Raw genomic sequence first — 19533 nt, 5'->3', positions numbered from 1 at the left:
TGACGTCAAACATCTCGCGAGAGCAGGAAGCGTTACTATGGAAACATCGAGACGCTTGTTTTAGACTTCAGAGAAAAAGTCAACAATTTTCGGAAAGTGTTTCATCTGATTTTGTGGATCGACATGGATCAAGGAGCAACCGGTGCAGTGCAGATGACTGTATTGCGAGGAGAAAATTTGGTAATTAGTCGATCCTTCAATTACCTTTTTTTTTTTTTTTTTTTTTTACAAAAAAATAAAGATCCATATTTATTTTAAAATAAGTATGAATACACGTCCAGATTCTGTACTGCTGCTTTTTCTGTCATTTCAGAGAGGTAACAAAAAACAGCCGTTTCTCAGCTTCGTGCGTGCTGAATTTAACGGTGTGCTGCTGGGAGACTCGCAGAAAGTGCAGGTGCCTTTGGACGAGGGCGTGAATTACAGCTTCACCTGTGACTTTGAATGTTCAGAAGTGACCCACACGCTAGACGATCTAGCTCATAAACCTGTTATATGTGAGTGAATCTGTGTGTGAGTGGAGAAAAGACTTGCTGACTTTTATTACCATGATCTTTTGCTTCCTGTTTTTTAGTAACACTGATAACAGTCCATTTTATCATTAGCCATTTGGACCAGTGGCTCTCAAAGCATCGTCCCAAATCACAATCCACTGTTCTGAATGTTATTCTATTTATAAAGTCAATATTCATTCGTTTTATCCTGTTCATGATAGATTAGAATGGTATCCCACTGCACTTTCATGAAATCATTCACACTTTTAGTATAGACAATACGTTTACTGGCATGTGGGAGGAAGCCTGGGGAAATTCGTGCAGAGCCCGAGCACAGGATCAAACCAGAGACTCTGGAGCTGTTGACTAATGCTACGTTGCATCACCAACCATAAATGGGTTGCCAGCTTGGAACTATTATGTTGTTGGCGTGTGCAAGCCTAATTTAATTCCTTCTGCATATGGTAAAAGTTAATTGAAACTTCTCTGTCATTTTGACCTTTTAGTAACACTGTCTGAGGTCTCCCCAAAAGAAGAAAAACAAAAAGATGAGAAGACGTCTGTCTTGGGCCAAGCTGTTGTGGACCTGCTCCCTCTGTTGCATGGTGAGCATTTGCTTATTCTTGTCACACATGTCAAGTAGGAAATCTGCATTTTAACAATATTTTACCTGAGAGTTTGTCAGGAAAATAAAAGTTAGTAGCCAATTAACACACATATGACGATAACAACTGAGATCCTTTTCAGTGAAAAAAATATTTATAAGGGTTTTTTTTTTTTTTTGCTATGTTTCTGACCTATTTGAACTTTAGGAAAATGTAGCTTCTCCTCCACTGTGGTGCTTCACCCTACACATGGATCGCCCTATATCACTGTCTCACAGGACAAAGGACTTAAGGTAAGGTATACAAATTGCTGCATAAAGCCTTCTTGAATAGAATTAGAAAAAAAAAGAAAAAAGTATTCCTAAAAGCATGGGCGTAAATCCCGGGGGGGACGGAGTGGAGGTGTGCCCCCCCCCCCACCCCACCTCATCCGAGGATTGTCCCCCCCAAAAAAATATTTGAAAAATATCGCACTCTCTGTTGTGAAAAATATATGTATGTATACCTAAATAATTGTGTACGTACAAAAAAAAAACGCAAAAATGATTTAGTTCCCCCTCCCCTTCCTCACAGTGGTTCATCCCACCTACTCTGCACACACCAGTCAGGTGTGTGGCTGCGGCTCAATTAATGTTCAACTCCGTTAAGTAGGGTATTTTATTCGCTTTAAATATAAAGCGATTCTCTTTAATGTAGTTGATGCAGACTCATTCATAAATTAGTTGCGGAAAAATGCTGATTACCGATGTAATTTTCCATGAATCTGCTATATTAGCGATTAAAATCTGACTTATCTAGCTAACGTTAGCTTGTTTACAATAGCTTGTTGCATAGTGCACTGTAACTAACACGCCAAAGCCGTCGAGGAAAAACTTTGAAAATAACCATAATGACGATAAAAGCAAAGTTTTTCACTGTGGGGACATATCTTTATAAGTACAATTTGACTGTATTATTTTTGTCCCCCTTCAAAAATTGCTCATGAGAAATTTTATATTCGTTTGTGGTCTGCAATGAGAGTGCGCTAAAATAAAACAGAGAACACTTTTTAATATTTATTTTAAGATATTGTGTTAACCCCCGGTAGAGGGGGGGGGGGTGTTTTTACGGTGTATTATAAACTAGAATATTGTGCACTAGAGTATAAAGTTAAAATCGGGCACGCACAGTTAAAATTTGCAGATGCACGCATACACATTTGTCCTTATTTATCTTTTATCAGAGAGGTTACCCTAAGTTGATCCAGGCTTATATACTGTAGGGTGAATAATCCTTGGGACATTATTCCTCTATACCGCTATTCTGCAGTTGACAGCGATGCTACCTCATCTTCCCATATTAACATCGGGTTTCTTTGGCATTTCTGGTTTCCACCCTGATAATAAATATGTGTATGTGTGTGTGTGTGTGTGTGTGTGTGTGTGTGTGAATGTTGCTCAGGGATGGACTGGTGTCCCATTTGTAGTAAATCTCTGACAATCTGCACCTAGTGTTCCATGAATTCAGGTTTCACAGCAACCCTGATGGATGTCATAACCATAAAGTTGATTTGTGAAAAAGGATGAAAAAAAGGTCAAATTCTTTACTGAGTTCTCAATCCAAACGCTTTATTAATGTCTTAAATACCCAGATCTTAGGGAAGATCCACGGTTAAATTTCCGTTAGGTTCATCGTGGAATGGCACCCAATGAATTTAACGTGAGTTCATAATACAGTGCTGTATTTGCTGTATATTGAAATAGGGTTCTTATTGGATTTGTAATATCTTATATGGTAGGATCTTATTTGTATAAGGCTGCCATGAGTTTTATGCTATTCTTAATGTCAAATATACATTGCATTGTATTGTCCTTTTTGGAAGTCCTATGACATTCCATAGTATAGTTTTTCTAGGAATTTAGTGGATGTGTTTTGTTTAATTCTCAAAGATTTACTGTAGAGCGTTAGATGTCTTTAAAAAGTTAAGTGGGACAACCAAATGAATTTTAATGGGTTTTTATATGTATCTTGGGATATTCCTCTAAACTACTGTTGATAAACTATAGATTCCAGCAGAAAAGACAGTGAATTTTATAACTGTACATTTCCGTATAGTAGTCAAATGATCCCCCAACATTCTGCTTGTCCAATGCCAGTTGAGATGGTTTGGGCAGCCAGTCAGTTCTCGCTAGAAATGTATCAGGTATGTCCCACTGGATGGAAACCCTGGGGAAGAGCCAGGCACTGCTAGAATAGATAGAATATATCTCTCATTTGGCTTGGGAATATTTGGATATTTACCAAGTAAGAGCTGGAATCTGTGGCCAAAGATAGAGAAGCGTGGACTGAACATCTAGAATGTTCCCACAGTAATGGAAAGAAAATGAACAAAAAAATGAAAGACTACATTTCCTATTTGTTTATGTAATTGAAAAATCCACTGTAGTTACTCAATATATGCTTTATGATGGATAATAGAGCAATAAGATAAGAGATTGAGGATGAAGGTCTTTTTTGTATTTGACTTTTTACTGGACTATGGAATCCTCTTTCCACAGCCAACACTGGAGGTGACAGTCAGTACACCAAAGCCGTTGCTCTCAGACACTCAGCTATCTGAATCTAATCTGTTGACAGTCACAGTAGAGACGGCTTACTCTGTACCTGAGGTTTGGAATACTGCTGCCAGTGGGCCTCAGTACAGTTATGTAGCTGCTCTGCAAGTCCCCCTAACATCACAAAAGGTAGAAGAAGTTATTACTATATGTATTATGACTGGTTATGAAGGTATAAATAAATAAATAAACAAACATAATTTCTCTTGCCAGTCCGTGATACTAGTGTACCCCCATTTAGTGTCCCTGATCTAACACACCTACTTTAATGCATCTAATTAGTTGAACCACTTGTGTGGGAGCAGTAAAAAAAAATAATATGTGTGAGACTTTTGGGATCAGGACTGGGAATTTATGCTCTAGGCAGAACCACTTTATACACATTAACATTTCTGAGATTATGAATTTTTTCCTCTTTTGGTAGAAATTAATTTTATTTTTATTTCCTCAGTAACATAATATAATTTCTAATTGTCTTAGAATTGTTTCTTGGTGCATTTAAGACTGTATTCTGGCTGTTTTATGGCTAGTGTCTGTAGCACTTTGTGTCTGTGTGCATCTCATGTTTAATGATCCCTGTTTTTGTTCTTCTTGCAACAATACTTTTTAGTCATTTTGTAAAAATGTCATTTTGCAGCAGTTATACAATGGATCTTAAATTCTACACACCCCTGTAAAATGGTTTCTGTTATGTAAAAAATCAATCCAAGATAAATCATCAGAACAAGAACATGATTTACAACTAGATGATTTTCCAGCCTCAATGTGAAATTATGACTAACAATTAAGTGAATAACATTCAGACAAATTTTGGGAAAAATAAGAACAAAGCATAAAAAGTTACAATATGGCTTAGAACATTATCAGTGTTTGCCTATACCATGGTTGTGGAGTTTGCATTTGTATTTGCATTTTTCTGCCTGTACCTCGGATGGTTCCTTTGGGTACTCTGCTTTCCTTCCCCAGTCCAAAGACATGCATTTTAGGTTGATTGGCATCTCTAAATTGTCTGTAGCTTGATAATGTGTCTGTGCAATTGTGTCATGTGATCGACTGGGATCCTGTCCAGGAAGTATACTGGAATAGGCTCCAGGTTCCCTGCAACCCAGCAGGATATATAAGTGGTGTAGAGAATGGATGGATGGATGGAAAAGGTTACTAAATTAAATTGGTTGCATAAGTGTGTACACCCTTTTATAGGATAGATATAGAGGATGTGGCTGTGTTCAGGATGAATCTCACTTACTGTATGTCCAAGCTCAAGTTCAAAAGTAATTACCATACAGCTGACATCAATGAAATGATTCTGATTAACCCCCAAACCCTCCACTGATTTTTAGTAATTTGTCTGCATTTCCATGGTTTCATCTGACTGCTAAAAAGATGCAAAGAGCTTACAAAGAATGTATGTCTTATCTTACTCGTTGAAATGAAACAGAAATGTTAGAATATTATGTTTTTCTAAGAAGAAATGAGAAAATATTGTCAAGTGAAGATGTCCCATGCATTTACCCAAAATGAGTGGTGTAATAGAATCAAATGCTGCTTCAACAAATTATTTAGTTGGGGTGTGCACACTTAGGTTATTGTAATTTTATTATTTTTCATTTGTTTGTTTCTTATTTAATTTTCATATATTGTAATTTCACACTGAGGGAGGAAACACTTAAACATGATTTAGCATGGTTTCATTATTTTACTTCACAAAATCCTGCTATTTTAAAATACCACTTTTATTCATAGTCAAATGCTTAAATGTGAATATGAAATGCAGAGGTCAACATAAAAAAATTTCTTTTTCAGAAAGAGCAGTTATTGTTGTTCTCCAATGGCATATTAAAAATGGGTGGAGAAAGAGAGCCAGTGCCTAGAGGCAAAAAATGGCCCCTTGGCTCATTCCTTGCCCCAGATGCCCATTTCATCCCAGGCATGTTCATTGTTGACAAGCCTGTTAAACTGGAGCATATTGACCTTAATACTGTTGAGGTATGCCTGGATGTTTCAAATGTATTATTTTCTAATAAGACAAGTTTGATGTTCATGCAGTGACAGCTAATTAACATATCTGTGTAACAGGGTGAAGCATTCCAAGCTAATGCTGAGTGCAACAGAAAAAGAGTGAGCTGGGATACAGAGCGTCGCTGTTTTATTGATTCAGGAGGAGCTACATGGTACGTTTGTGCTCAATAACTGCCTATTTTACTGTAATCCACTGTTTTTCATCGCAACTCCTGGAAAGCTCACAAACTCCCATTGTGTAAATTTCACAATTTTCTGGATCAGGTTTAGGTTAGTTTGCTGATAATGTTAAAAGGCTTAAATGTGAAAGCTTAAAGGAAGAAAACTGTGAAGAAGAAAGTGTTCATAAAAAATATCAATAATCTATCTTTTGCAAAGTTAAAATGATTTTGAGTTTGATGTCATTTTGGCTTTGGTATCAGCTATGCTTATGTTGACAACCTCAGCCAAGATGGATCATTAATCAATTCTAGATTAAATGACCATTGCAGATTTGCTGATCTGAGGTCCTGGCTTCTGAGTACACTGAAATGAGGCATAGCACTCCAGGAACTTGGCTGGGTGTTCTTGCTTTTCTTTTGTCTTTGTATTATTCAGATCATCCTTCCATTGACAGTGTTGGTTGTTGTGTGTCAGTTTGTCCAATAGAATTGTTGAATGCAGGTTGTGGCCAGTGGAAGTTATGAGATATACGCAGTCTTCCAAAGCAAGAGGAGGAAAAGTAGGCAAAGAAAAAACGGTAAGCAATGAAGTAAGAAACTGTTTATCTATCTAATATGCTATTTCCTTATTATGCCTTTTTATGAATTATTCTTCTTTGCATTTGCATACAGCAACTGGAGGATGACGTTCAGATTTCTTTTCATGGAGTTGTCTATGTCGACTTTGCACCTTTGCTGTACCCTGGAGTCAAGCGTATCCGAGGAGCGTACAGAATCCACCCATTCTCTGAATCTGACCTACTAAAGAAAGTAGGAGTGGGCATCATCCCATACAGGCTTTTACACTGAAATAATTTACATTGATTAACACACATATACTGTATAATTTAACAATTTATCATTTTAATTCAAATTATTTGCTTTGCCATTGTACTTCATTTGGGGTTTAACTGAGTTCATGTTGAAGACCAACAGGCAGGCAAGTGTGGTGAGCGAGAGCATGAAAGCACAGCTATCAGAAGCTCGTCTTCGTCCAACTTCGTTAACCCCCTGCAGGGCAGCATCCAGCAAAGTGTTGGGAAACAGTAGAGATAGTAAAGAAGAAATAAAAAAGGTATATGCTATTCAATGTAATGTGTAAGATTCTATAGAGCCAGGGTTCCAAATTGTGGTTAAAAGACTCCAAATAGACATTGGACAAATAGAATTTTATGTGATCCAATGCTGTGAACACCATACATTTTTTGTTGTAAATTTTGTAGATTTTATAGTATGTCAGTAACAAGTGTAGCTGTGACTCAAAAAACAAATTAATGTTCCTTACACAGACTTGCAGATCTAGTTGGATGAGCAAAGGACATCAGCAGCAGTCTGGCATGTTATGCTCTGTATATTTTAATATTTCCCCACACAAACTCAGCAGAATCAGCTTATAAAGGGCTTTGTTTAATAGCTGAAAAATTGAGTTGAGAATGTACAGAGAATGACTGGCCGGGATGGAAATGAATAGACTATTCGATTCCAGTGGATTCTTACCATAAATGTCCATGTCCAGTGGTGCCCTTATTATTATGTGAGCAAATATGAGTAACTATTAAAAATAAAACAGGCAACTTAAATATGACTTAAATGAAGATTTAACTCCATATTTTAGTGAAAGTGTAGGTTTGTTGTCCAATTCGGCTTTAAGGTAATATTATTATTTTTTTCTCTGTTGAGCAAAAGGAAGAAACTGAGAGAGGGTTCAGTTGCTTTGAAAAGTGACTCTGAACAGCACATTATCAATGAAATTATGACATTTGATAAAGAAAAGCAATTTAAACGTGCTTCATGAAGCTGTGTAGAGATGCAGATGCCCACTTATCGTCTCCTATGTGGCGCAGCATGGTGGCTCATATCCTCTGTGCTTGGATCCGGATCTGTAACAAAAACAGGCTTCCAAAAGCAATTAGTTGTAAAAAGCAGCAGATTGGTGGCTTCACTGCAGATGGTTGATCGTCATGACACCAAGAGAGCATCAGTTTCCTGCCATGTCAACACACACTAATGCCTTTTACATACCTACATGTCCTAGCCTTACAAGTAGGGATTAAACGAGATCCCTAGATAGATAGATTGGATATTTATTCTTTTTAAGAAAGGGTCACCCTGCAAGTCTAATACCTGCCAGATACCCATGCAGCGCCTTAAATGGTGTCTTAGATTCAGCTTTCCTCATAGACTTGGAGTCGAATACAATTGCAAGTAAACACGATCGCTAATGAAACTCTCAGGCAGGTAATCAAAGTTGTGATGCAATCAGGAAACAACACAGAGTAACACAGGCAACTTGAAATCAGCACAATAACAGAAGGCTTGGAAATGTTAGACAATTAGTGTGACCTGAGCAAATACTTTGTAGTGAATAGACTGAATAAAATGTCCTTTTAAACACTGTGCGTCAACAAATGCCGAATTTAGTATTGGAAATAGATTAGACTATACTTAAATCCAATCAGTTTTGCTATTAAACCTAAATTGCTGAAGTATACATGCTCAGATTTTGGATCAGTGTCGCTTCAAACTGTGATTAAAATCTGTGTAACTGACTTTTTATTATTGAATATTACTGAATATTTTTATTTTAATTGCTATTTTCATGCTTTTATTAAAGAAAGCTCTATTTTACTACACTCATGAATATATTCCTTTACAACAGTTTAACTCACTGTTTAAACTTGAGAGATTAGAGATTAGATGCAGCTTCTCACAAGCTTTCTCACATTTAGTATTGCTATACTAACATTTATAACTTTGTATATATCTCACACAGAGACTCTGGGAAAACCTCTCATGCACCACTCTGTAGCACAGAAGCAGCACAAAAATCGATCTAGTTTAGTTACAAGTTACCAGCCTGTGTGTACGTATCAGGTTAGATCATGCGCCTGTGTGTGGCATTATAACAAGCAAAATCCTGTCATACTGAATGTTGTCCATATGCCACTGGCTTTCCCAAAGGCCTTCTCCAGGTCTGTTCTGAACACTCTAATTATTGACCACCTGTTCCTCACTATTACTCCCACTGTGTCACATTTTTACTTTGCATATACATTATACCCATCTGATATGTTGTTGTTCTTGTTTTGTCTTGCATCTTGCAGTTTTTTTAGCTTATTTTTCTATATATTGTTTTAGTTTTTTACCATGTGGTTCTGAAAACTTTCTGCCTGTCTCATGGTGAATTTACTTGATATTCAGTTGTCTGCCTGTGTTCTGTACTGAGCTTTGAACCTGTGCTTTGACAACTATTTATTTTGATCATCTATTAGAAGTAAATAATAAATATATAGAAATGGCACTCCAGCAAAGATATAACTGCGATCCTGTCTTTACAGGCAATACCTGGAAAAGCAGAGAGTGTGACCGACGTTGAACTGCAAGTGAATACAGATGCTCAGGTTGGTCTGTTTGATCAAAAAAGAATACTGAACCTTTCAGTCTTTTAGACAGTTTTGTGCAGCTAATGTGAAATGTATTGATAGATGTATGCAGATGCGAGATCATACATCATTATTGAAATTGCTTTGGAGAAACCGTTGGTTCCAAAAAGACAGCCAGAGGAGCTAGCAAGAAAGTGATTATTACTTTTTTAAATTACTTTAAATATCTAGTATGTTATATTGTGTGTTACAATGGCATTAGGAGATTATATGCACTGACTGAATGCTTTTGTGAACTTGTTTGTGCTGTAGAGTGAGGGAACTGGTTCCTCCAAGGCCTCCACGACACTGGCATGCAGCTGGAGCAGAGAGAGTAAGAGAGAAGCAACACACACGTGCCCACTCTCTCTCTCTCTCTCTCTCTCTCTCTCTCTCTCTCTCTCTCTCTCTCTCTCACACACACACACTATTTGAATCCATGCTCTGTCCATTTGTCTGTGTTGCCCTCCTGTGGAAAGTGAACAAAATTTATGTTAGTTACACCCTGACTATACCGACTCTCTTTGAAGGGACAGTTTGTCTTGTAGAGTTTCTGTTGCTTGCAAATCAAATGCTTAATAATTTATTATAATGCGCTTTCATCTTCATTGAAACCCATCAGCTGACCTCATCTCTTCAGTTGTTACCTGTATAATTTCTATACCAAAACATGTAAACAGTTTCACTTAATCTTGAATGTTTGTGTCAAATGTTAAAATAACTATAAATACATAAACTCAGATGATTCACCAACCTGAGTCTAATATTTGAATCTAATATTAATATGTTTGTAATAAGTTAAATCTCACATTTATTTTATTTATATTACACTATTTCTCCATGGTTCTTTGGCATGCATGGCTTACAATCCTAGTGAAGGATACATTACCTCTGTTCCCATCAGTCCTAATGAATGAGGCTTGACCTGTGTGAATGTCACTCACAGTCATTCCCAGTAAAGATGGTGTGACCTCATCCCTAGTAGAGCTAGCATGGCTTTCAGGGACAGGGACAGTGAATAAGTTGTGGCCTGATCAAGCTAGTACTTCAAAACTCTAACTCTCTGTGTTTATTGAGACTCTCTCTCTCTCTCTCTCTCTCTCTCTCTCTCTCTCTCTCTCTCTCTCTCTCTCTCTCTCTCTCTCTCTCTCTCTCTCTCCCCTATTCTATAATGCTACAATGTTTATGCCCTTTAAATGCATTTAAATACACCTGATAAAAAAAGAATTAAGTTGCGTGGGTTTTTGGTGCAGGCTGTGCAGGAATACCAGGCACAGATAATGAATGTAGCAGTGCAGGTGTTGCAGCAGTATGAGCAGATGTTTGGAGCTGCATTCGTTCCTTGTGCCAAGCCTCTCGATCCTGCTACCCAAGAGCAGCGAAAAACTCAGTTGTTCGGAGAGCTGAACTGCTCTGGGAAATACTTCGCCTTTAAGGAGCAAATGAAAGTAAGTTATGAGTTGGTATGACTGGAAAACATTAAATTGTTCTGTTACAGGAAAATAATTAACAGCAAAGTGGCACCATGCAGCCTGACGTGAGTTACAATTGTTATGTTCCTATATCAGCATGTCTCTATGTGTTTATATAGCACATCAGTTTGAAAATACATTTTTTGGTTATTAAAGAATGGCACAGCATACGCTATTGTGGTGGAACATCCATGAAACCTGAGTTATAATACTACTGCCAGATTAACTGTTACAAGTAAATAATTCAAAATTGAATTTTATTTGTCACGTACACAAATATATACAGTACAACATATTGTGAACTGCTTTTTGACTGGTTCTTATAAAACATAAAAAAGAATAAAAAAAATAGCTACACCAAACGATATAGAAATATCCATTATCCACATTAAATATTAATACAATTGTTATATACCTTGTTATATAACATAAGGTATATAACCGGCTTTAGTAGACTTTACTTTATACATAGGATGACCAGTTTTTTTATTTTGTCTGTTCCAAGTATTCAGTAGTACGAATTGTGCGTGAGAAGATGCTGAGAACGGAGGCTTTCACCAACCCAGAGCAGCTGCAGGCTTTTTTGAGTCAACTTTATAGCTTCCTGGTGGACGAGATGCATGTTGCACTTAATAAGGTGTGGCAGTGACTTTCTGGTCAAGTTAATTACTTAGTTGTCTGGCTTGTGATGTATCTACTATCTGTATTTTCCTGTCTGTGAATGCATGCTTGTTGGAATAATGGTCATTGGACACTAGAACACTTTCAAAATGATTTTAAAATCAGACTGGCAAACAGCTTTTCTCCCTGACCATCCTGCAGACCTTATCAGCTGAAGAACAAGAGCTCCAGGCTCAGCCCCTGCTGGACTGCAATCAGCTTAGGCACTTTGCCAAAGAGGCCCTGCTACATGAGGATTATCAGCTAGCTGCCCACTATTACCAAGAGGTTCATGTCACTTATTCCGATAATCTTATTAATAGTTTTGCTTTGTGATAAGAATCAGAATCAGGTTTATTGCCAGCTACAGTAGGGTCTACATGTACAGGAATTTGTCTTGTTGTGTTGGCGCATAGTAATAATAGAGAAGAAGCATAAATATAAGAAACAATGGTTATAAAATAAAAATAAATACCATTCAAAACCATTTCTCTCTTTGCAGCAACTGGCTCAAGACCGGAGCAATCCATCCCACTGGTTTGATTATGGTGTGCATTACATGTGCACCGCTGAATATGTGAAGGCAAAGGAGTGTTTCCATCTGGCTGTGTCTGTTGACCAAGAGCACATACCCAGGTGTGCAGTTCATAGTTTGTGTTGCATTACATTGTACAACATATGATACATAGGCAAAAGTATGTGGACACCTGACCACTGCATCCATATGCCAGTCTTCTTCAAACTGCTGCCACTAAAGTTGTAGGTACACAAATAGATTGGATGGCTTTATATGCTGCACTCATATTTCCCTTCACTGCAAAAAAGGGGCCCAGTTATGTTCCAGTATGATGGAAAAAGGGGAATTAAATCTGGAAAGGGATGTTTAAAAAGCACTTATGATTATGGTCAGCTGTCCACAAAGCCATATAAAGCACATGTAAAAAATAAATTTTTTAAATGTTTACTTGTCTTCTTCAGCTTACTTCTGTGTGGAATTCTGTCAGAAATGAACAATTGTTGTGAGGAGGCAGAGACCTTTTTCGAAAGAGCCACATATATCAATTCAAGCTCTGTGGTCACCTGGACCACATTTGGTAAGACCAGTATGAAATAAGAAATGCTACTGTTGTTTTTTTCTTTCTCCCACCACTACCAACCAGCTCTTTAATATCATATGGCAGCCAGGAAAGGTGAAAGCTAACACATGCTTCTATATGAATAGTAACTTCATCTTTTTAAATTTGTTATCGGTAAAGTGTTATCGGTAAACTTCCACATACATGAGTTCTCTGACACCCACAGTTGCCTGGTGTCACTGTGATTGACAGGGAAGAGACAGTATGCTCCCACACAAGAGCATAGCCAAGTTTGCTGTATTGGCTCTGAGCCATGGGTGTTCACGATCTTGATCATTATGAGAAAATATATTTAAAGTGTTCCTATAATAATTTAAATATAAAATATGACCCAGTTGGGTATAACAGCAAAGTTCTTATTGACATATCTGCTCATGTGCTGGCCATTTTTGCAAATCAAACAAAGTACATCTGGTCAAAACCTGACTTTTTCACTTTATTGGCGAGACTCATAAATGCGAAAATGATTGTCAAGCAAACATGGATTAAAAGCCACAAAAAATATTATAACAGTTGACTTTAAGTTGGCCTGGTATACAAAGATCAGTTAGGGTTACTATGCCTAAATTATATTTCTCTATATCATGCCTGGATCCATCTGGGTATAAACACAACCCAATGAAGGCCTGTCTTATCATTATCTCCAAAATAGATATGTTTTATGTGTGCAGGCTTGTTTTACTTGGCCCAGGAGAAATTCATCCAAGCAGAAATGGCTTTCATGGAAGCAACTAAGCAGCAGAGAGCAGCCCTGGAGTGTAGAAGCCCAGAGCAGACAACAAAGACAGTGTGTGACAGGAACACTCATTCAGAAGATAATGAGCGGTTGGATGAACCAGGTGAATTATTTCTTATTTCTTAGTTCAGTAAATGATACTATTCTTGGGCTTTATACAATACAATCTACATTTAATGAAATTAGCTGTCTATTTATAGAACAGTTAAATTACATAATCTGATTCTTGTTGAAGCTCATTCTAGTTTTTGCACCTAATCTGAATTCTGCAGAAATCCCCAAAAAATTTATTAAATTCTAACATTAGTTTGCTAAGCTACAAGAAGACATGTGAAGCCTGATAAATGCATGTTTTTGAACTGCTCATGCAGCATCACTAGTAGTAGGAGTAGTAGCAGTAGCAGTAGTAGTAGCAGTAGTAGTAGTAGTAGTAGTAGTAGTAGTAGCAGTAGTAGTAGTAGTAGCAGTAGTAGTAGCAGTAGTAGTAGTAGTAGCAGTAGTAGTAGTAGTAGCAGTAGTAGTAGCAGTAGCAGTAGCAGTAGTAGTAGCAGTAGTAGTAGTAGTAGTAGTAGTAGTAGTAGTAGCAGTAGTAGTAGTAGTAGTAGTAGTAGCAGTAGCAGTAGCAGTAGTAGTAGCAGTAGTAGTAGCAGTAGTAGTAGCAGTAGTAGTAGTAGTAGTAGTAGTAGTAGTAGTAGTAGTAGTAGTAGTAGTAGTAGTAGTAGTGGTAGTACTGTAGCAGTATTGTAACCTAAGTGGTAACTTTGACCATTCAGAAGCTAGAGCTAAATTTAGGCAATTACCTCAGCCTGCAGCAGTTTTTATTTTATTTTCATGTAAAGAAAAAAAACTAAACACTATTTTTCATTAAAATAGTTATTTCAATAACCCAAAACACTTTCTACATTTTCTGGAAAATCAGCATGGAAAATGCAAAGAGAACTTTCTCCATGAAACACTACGAGTGCAAAGATTAGTCTCTACATTTAGGCTCAATTCATTCACTGAATACAAAACTCAAGATATGCATTCACTTAATGTTTCCCCTCACACTCAAATCTAAAACATATTGCCAAAGGTTTGTGGACACACGGTGAACATTCCAGTTTTGATTTAGTCCTCCCTTTGTTATGACCTCCACTCTTCTGGGAAGGCTGTTGGGATTTGTGCTCATTCAGCCAGTAGAGAATTCACAAGGTAAGACATTGGTGTCAAGCAAGAGGCCTGGTGTGCAGTGTTTCCATTCATCCCAGTGGTGTTTAGTGGGGTTGAGGTCAGGACTCTGTGCAGCACACTAGAGTTCTTTCATGTCAACCTTGGCACACAATGGATTATGGATTTTCCTCACTGCACAGGGACATTGTCATACTAAATCTTGTCTGGATCTGTTTGTTCCAGTGAAGGTAAAATACTAATGCTACAATAAATTAAGACATTCAACACATTTTTTTTTTTTTATTTCCCCACATTGTCATGACATTCATGATGGAATACACAGTAGCTAATATCAGGCTAACAGTTTTGATTTTGCAGCTGGGAAAGAACACACTGAAGGTGAGACAGAAGGACAGGACAAACCTCAGAGCAGCCAGAAAGTCAGAGCAGAAGAGGATAACAAAACAAGAGACCATCAGTCTTCCCCTAGAGTTAGCACCACCATCTACATGGAGACGGCGAAGTTTCTACTAGACAGTTATGCCTTACAGGTGATCCAATGCCCTCCAAATAAAATAAAATTATATTTAGCAAAGAAAAATACTCACTGATATTATGAAGCTTTCTGTATGGATTTAACATTTATGAAAGGAGTCTGCAGTGTTAGCATTTTGTAACAGTTCAGATGTTTTATAGTGAATTGCATAGTGGACTGTGGACTGGTAGTGAACTGCATCACATCACCTTGCGTTTGATTATTTTCATGTTCCTTAATATGATTTGTTCATCAGTTAGTGGATTATATGTAATTGTATTCTGAATGTAATTATGTGTGTGTGTGTGTGTGTGTGTGTGTGTGTGTGTGTGTGTGTGTGTGTGTGTGTATGTATCCAAGATGGCTCAGAGGGCTTTGGCTCAGGAGTTGTTATGTCCAGATGGAGGGCCAAGCAGCTCATATTATTTGGCGCTGACCCAAATACAGCTGCTGAGAGGAGAGTACAGCAGCGCCGAGGCGAGTCTGCAGCAGGCCCTCAGTCATAACTTTCAAGTATGTTATGTGTTTACTGGATTATTAGTCTAAAAGCTTCGCAATATGTTTTTTAACATTCAGAAAGTAGAAAGTATAAAACATTTGCTCATATAAGGAGCTACTGTTTTTAATTAAACGTAGAGCAATTAGTATGCTTTAACCTTGATTAAACTTTAAAAACTGGATGGAATAAATCAGGATTACATTTAAGCTACCTGGTTAACACTGTAGAGAATGAAAGGTCCTGCTTAAGGTCCAAAACATACAAGCTCATCTGTGAAACTTGGTGGTGGTAGTGTCCTGGCTTGGGCTTGCATAGCTGGTTCTCGAACAGGCTCAGGGGAAAAGTGGAAGGCTTTAGTTTAGCCAAGTCAGTCACAAGACCTTCACCCAAATGGGCATCATTTCACCTCCTGAAGAAGAGACTGAAGGAAGAAACCCTTCCAAATCAATGCAAAAGCAAGCCTGCAAAACCTCACAATAAGAAGAATACAACAGTTGTTTAACATTTAGTGTTAAAGCTATATGCTAATTTATGAGACTGTATATGACTGTAGAAAGGACATTAGTTATCATCAAGATTGTCTCCTGTGTTATAATGATTTATAATTACACACTGGTGAAACTCAAATGAGGATGGGTTCCCTTTTGAAGCTTCCTCATACCATCTCAGGGAATTTTTCTTTGCCATATTCACCTGAGGCTTGCTCATTAGTGATAAATACAAATAAATCTAAATATAAGTCTAATATAAAATTTTGAACTTGAACTTTCTTATACTCTGTGAAGCTGCTTTGAGACGCTGTCCATGCTTATATAATAATAAAATAATCTACTAAATTCTGATTTATTTTCTCATAGATATCTTTTGATGTCAAATCCAAATGTCTTTGGATATCGATAAAATTACATAAACATTTGTTTTTAGCTGATGCCAAATATGGTTAATTTTTTATTTTTTTTTTAATCTGTCCAGTTCTTTGTGAAGCATTGATTATAGCATTTTGTGTTAGAACTTAGAATCAGTGCAATTTACCCTGTAAGATGCTAAATGTGATTTTTTTTTGTTGTTGTTCAGGACCCTGACGCGTGGGCTCTCTATGGTCACATGTACTATATGATAAAGGATTACAATCAAGCTCAAGAGTCTTATGAGAGAACGCTTGATTTTGTAACAGATGCTTCAGACACGCATACTGCTTACCTGCGTCTGGGCTCCATCTACTTACAAAAAGAACAGGTGAGAAAACACCTGCTTCACAAACAGTGTGTTCTTCATTTTACATTATACAAGGCTTTTCTGAGATAAATCAAAGGGACTGGATATGTGGAATAACGTTTCTTTCAATTACTAGACAATTATTAGACAATTAAGTGATGTGCATGACTAAAAGACATTTACAATCTGTTTACATGCCATTGTAGTATGAGAAAGCAAAGCCTACATACCTGCTTGCCTGTAAGAGTTCTCCCTCCTGTCTCACCTGGCTCGGGCTGGGGATTGCCTGCTACAGGGTAATTACATAATTCATAATTGAGAAAGATGGTGACATCACATCTACAACAAACCTATAAACACTTACTGGAAGACCAGAACAACCTTGATGTATAATAACTGCATTTAAAAAAATAGCCAAATGTGGATTTGCCAAATGTGATATATCAGAAGGTGTACAGAAGATGCTTTTAAGCATTAATGAAAGGAGTTTTAGGTCTCAGCACATTGTAAGTCCATTTTCTCAGTTTTCTGATGAGCTGCTTCAAGAGTGATCTAAAAGAGAGGCTTATTAGTGAGCAACTGTTACAACATACACACACCGTTCACTTTATTAGGAATGTTTGAATACATTTACAGCATTTGGCAGATAACTACATACCTACACATTTGTCTATTTATCCAATCAGCCAATCACATGGCAGGAGTACAGTACAAAACAAAAAATCATCCAGTTAATGATCACATCAAACATCAGAATAACATGACTGTCGGTGCCAAACAGACCAGGCAACATTTTTTAAATCTGCTCATGTATAGTTTCTACAATCACAAAAGGACCCATGCCCCCTTTCCCATCTCCCTCCACTTGGTACCTGTATCTATTCAAATTAAATTCAGCCTTGAGCTCACATACAAGACCATGCCAGGAACAGCACTCCCCTACCTCAACACTCTCCTTGAGGTTTATTTCCACCTGCAACCTGTAAACAGTTAATGCACCTATTCTGTGGGTAAGAGTTTCACTATATAAAATGAATGTAGCACATTATAAGATGCTATTCAAATGCTTGTTTGATATTGTAAATGCGGTTACTTGAGATACTATAATCTTCCTGTCAATCAAATCAAATCAAAATCAATCCTGACAGTTTCTGAAATACTCAAATCAACTTGTCTGGCAGCAACAACCATCCCACAGTCACAAAGAATTTTCCCATTCCGATGTTTAATGTGAACAATACTTACCTGAGATATGATAGCTCAGTGTTTAAGGTGTTGGACTACTGATAGGATGATCATAGGTTTGAATCCCAGGTCCACCAAGCTGCCACTGCTGGACCCCTGTGCAAGGCCCTCAATTGCTCAGTTGAATAAATTGAAATAAAAATGTAAGTCACTCTGGATAAGGGAGTCTGCTAAATACCTGAAATGAAATGTAACCTGGATCTCCTTGATTGTATGAATTGTGCTGTGTCTGATTGGATAATTACATGAATGACAACATTCAGGTCTTTAATAAAGTGGTGGTTAAATGTAAATTATAAGAACAATCTAACATTCCACTAGGTTAAATATATGTGTCCCATTTAAAAGGGTCTTATTTTATGACCTACATGTTTGAAAATATGATAAACATTTCATTATGGTGGTTCTCCCATCTTTTGTTTTTTTGTGGAATTAGTTGGGGGAGTTGAGTGAGGCTGAGGATGCCCTTACTGAAGCTAATGCCCTCAATAACAGGAACCCTGATGTCTGGGGCTACCTGTCACTGATTTGTTTACAGGTATGTAATAACTTAATTGTTTTCACTAATGTTTGACAATTCTTTTACTACCACTGTGCTATTAAAAAGAATCACCATCAGCTAAAGAAACAGTATATTTTCTTTATGTCATGTTATTTACCTAGAACCGCATGCTGGATTCTGTTTTTTCTTTACTTGGTTAATGTTAATGCACTTTATTGCTTTTTCAGACTGGAAGGAAACTTGAAGCAGAGCAGTCATACAAGTATGCTGTAAAGGTTGGTTGTCTTTTTAAATAGTTTTTTTGTCGATGTAATCTTTTGAGTCATACTCAAAAATATACATATAATAAAAACATAAATATACACAAAGAAATGAATTTGTATGAATGTAAATAGTCATCTACATGTACTGATCTTTGACTCCACAGTTCAAGGCGTCTGAGGCACTGCTGCAGGAGATTACAGATTTGCAGTCAGTTGTGGGGTTTGGAAATCCAGGTTTTTCATAAAATATGTACACAAAACATCTTTTTAAGCAGATGTGTTCATTTATTCTGTCTGCTGCTAAAGAAGTATTCAAATAAAGCATCATCCTTTTTCAAAACTGAGTGTTTATTATTATTATTATTATTATTATTATATGGTTGAACTCAGGTAATTTTCTTAGCAGCGTTTATATACACACATAGTGCATTGATTAGGACTGTTACCCCATGCGAGATGTATTCCTGCATTGCACGACCTTGCCCAAGATGGAGCGGTTATTGTGGATGAATAAATGAATTGATAAATCAATTGTAATTTTATACAACAATTTGTTTGAGGTTTGCACAAATGCTCAAGAAACCCCCAGGACAGACAAGATCCACTGCAACCTTGATTAAAATAAGTGAGTGCATGGATCATTTTTTCCCACCGGACTTGCAAAAGTAGTTATGTGAATATACCATTTACATATTTAACACAAACATTAAGGCTCCTCCATTTTCTTGTACATAAAACATACTTTATTGAATTAAAGTTCTTTCAAAAATCTCAGAACTCAGCA

General features: G+C 37.1%; 1 protein-coding gene across 4 annotated transcripts; it reads left to right on the top strand.

Moving 5' to 3' along the window:
• The first annotated feature begins 19 nt into the window (after positions 1-19).
• On the top strand, positions 20-19089 carry cfap70 (cilia and flagella associated protein 70). Of its 4 annotated transcripts, none has more exons than XM_047801038.1 (26): positions 20-180; positions 314-497; positions 1001-1099; positions 1307-1392; positions 3637-3822; positions 5497-5679; positions 5770-5864; positions 6376-6451; positions 6546-6683; positions 6841-6987; positions 9251-9313; positions 9398-9489; positions 9608-9668; positions 10588-10782; positions 11312-11443; positions 11629-11754; positions 11969-12102; positions 12445-12560; positions 13274-13441; positions 14869-15041; positions 15386-15538; positions 16599-16760; positions 16946-17035; positions 18421-18522; positions 18714-18761; positions 18914-19089. In XM_047801038.1, the coding sequence occupies exons 1-26, from the start codon at positions 124-126 to the stop codon at positions 18992-18994; spliced, it is 3147 nt and encodes a 1048-aa protein (XP_047656994.1). In that variant the 5' UTR covers positions 20-123; the 3' UTR covers positions 18995-19089. The 4 variants fall into 4 exon arrangements, with proteins under 4 accessions (XP_047656994.1, XP_026997194.2, XP_047656995.1 ...); XM_027141393.2 differs by having other exon boundaries at positions 6349-6451; XM_047801039.1 differs by lacking the exons at positions 20-180; positions 314-497; positions 1001-1099; positions 1307-1392 and adding an exon at positions 1731-1746 and having other exon boundaries at positions 6349-6451.
• Positions 19090-19533: the final 444 nt, after the last annotated feature.

This window comes from Tachysurus fulvidraco, chromosome 15 (assembly GCF_022655615.1).
Source record: "Tachysurus fulvidraco isolate hzauxx_2018 chromosome 15, HZAU_PFXX_2.0, whole genome shotgun sequence".
Classification (NCBI taxonomy): domain Eukaryota; kingdom Metazoa; phylum Chordata; class Actinopteri; order Siluriformes; family Bagridae; genus Tachysurus; species Tachysurus fulvidraco.
This window is presented reverse-complemented; position numbering and strand designations above follow the sequence as displayed.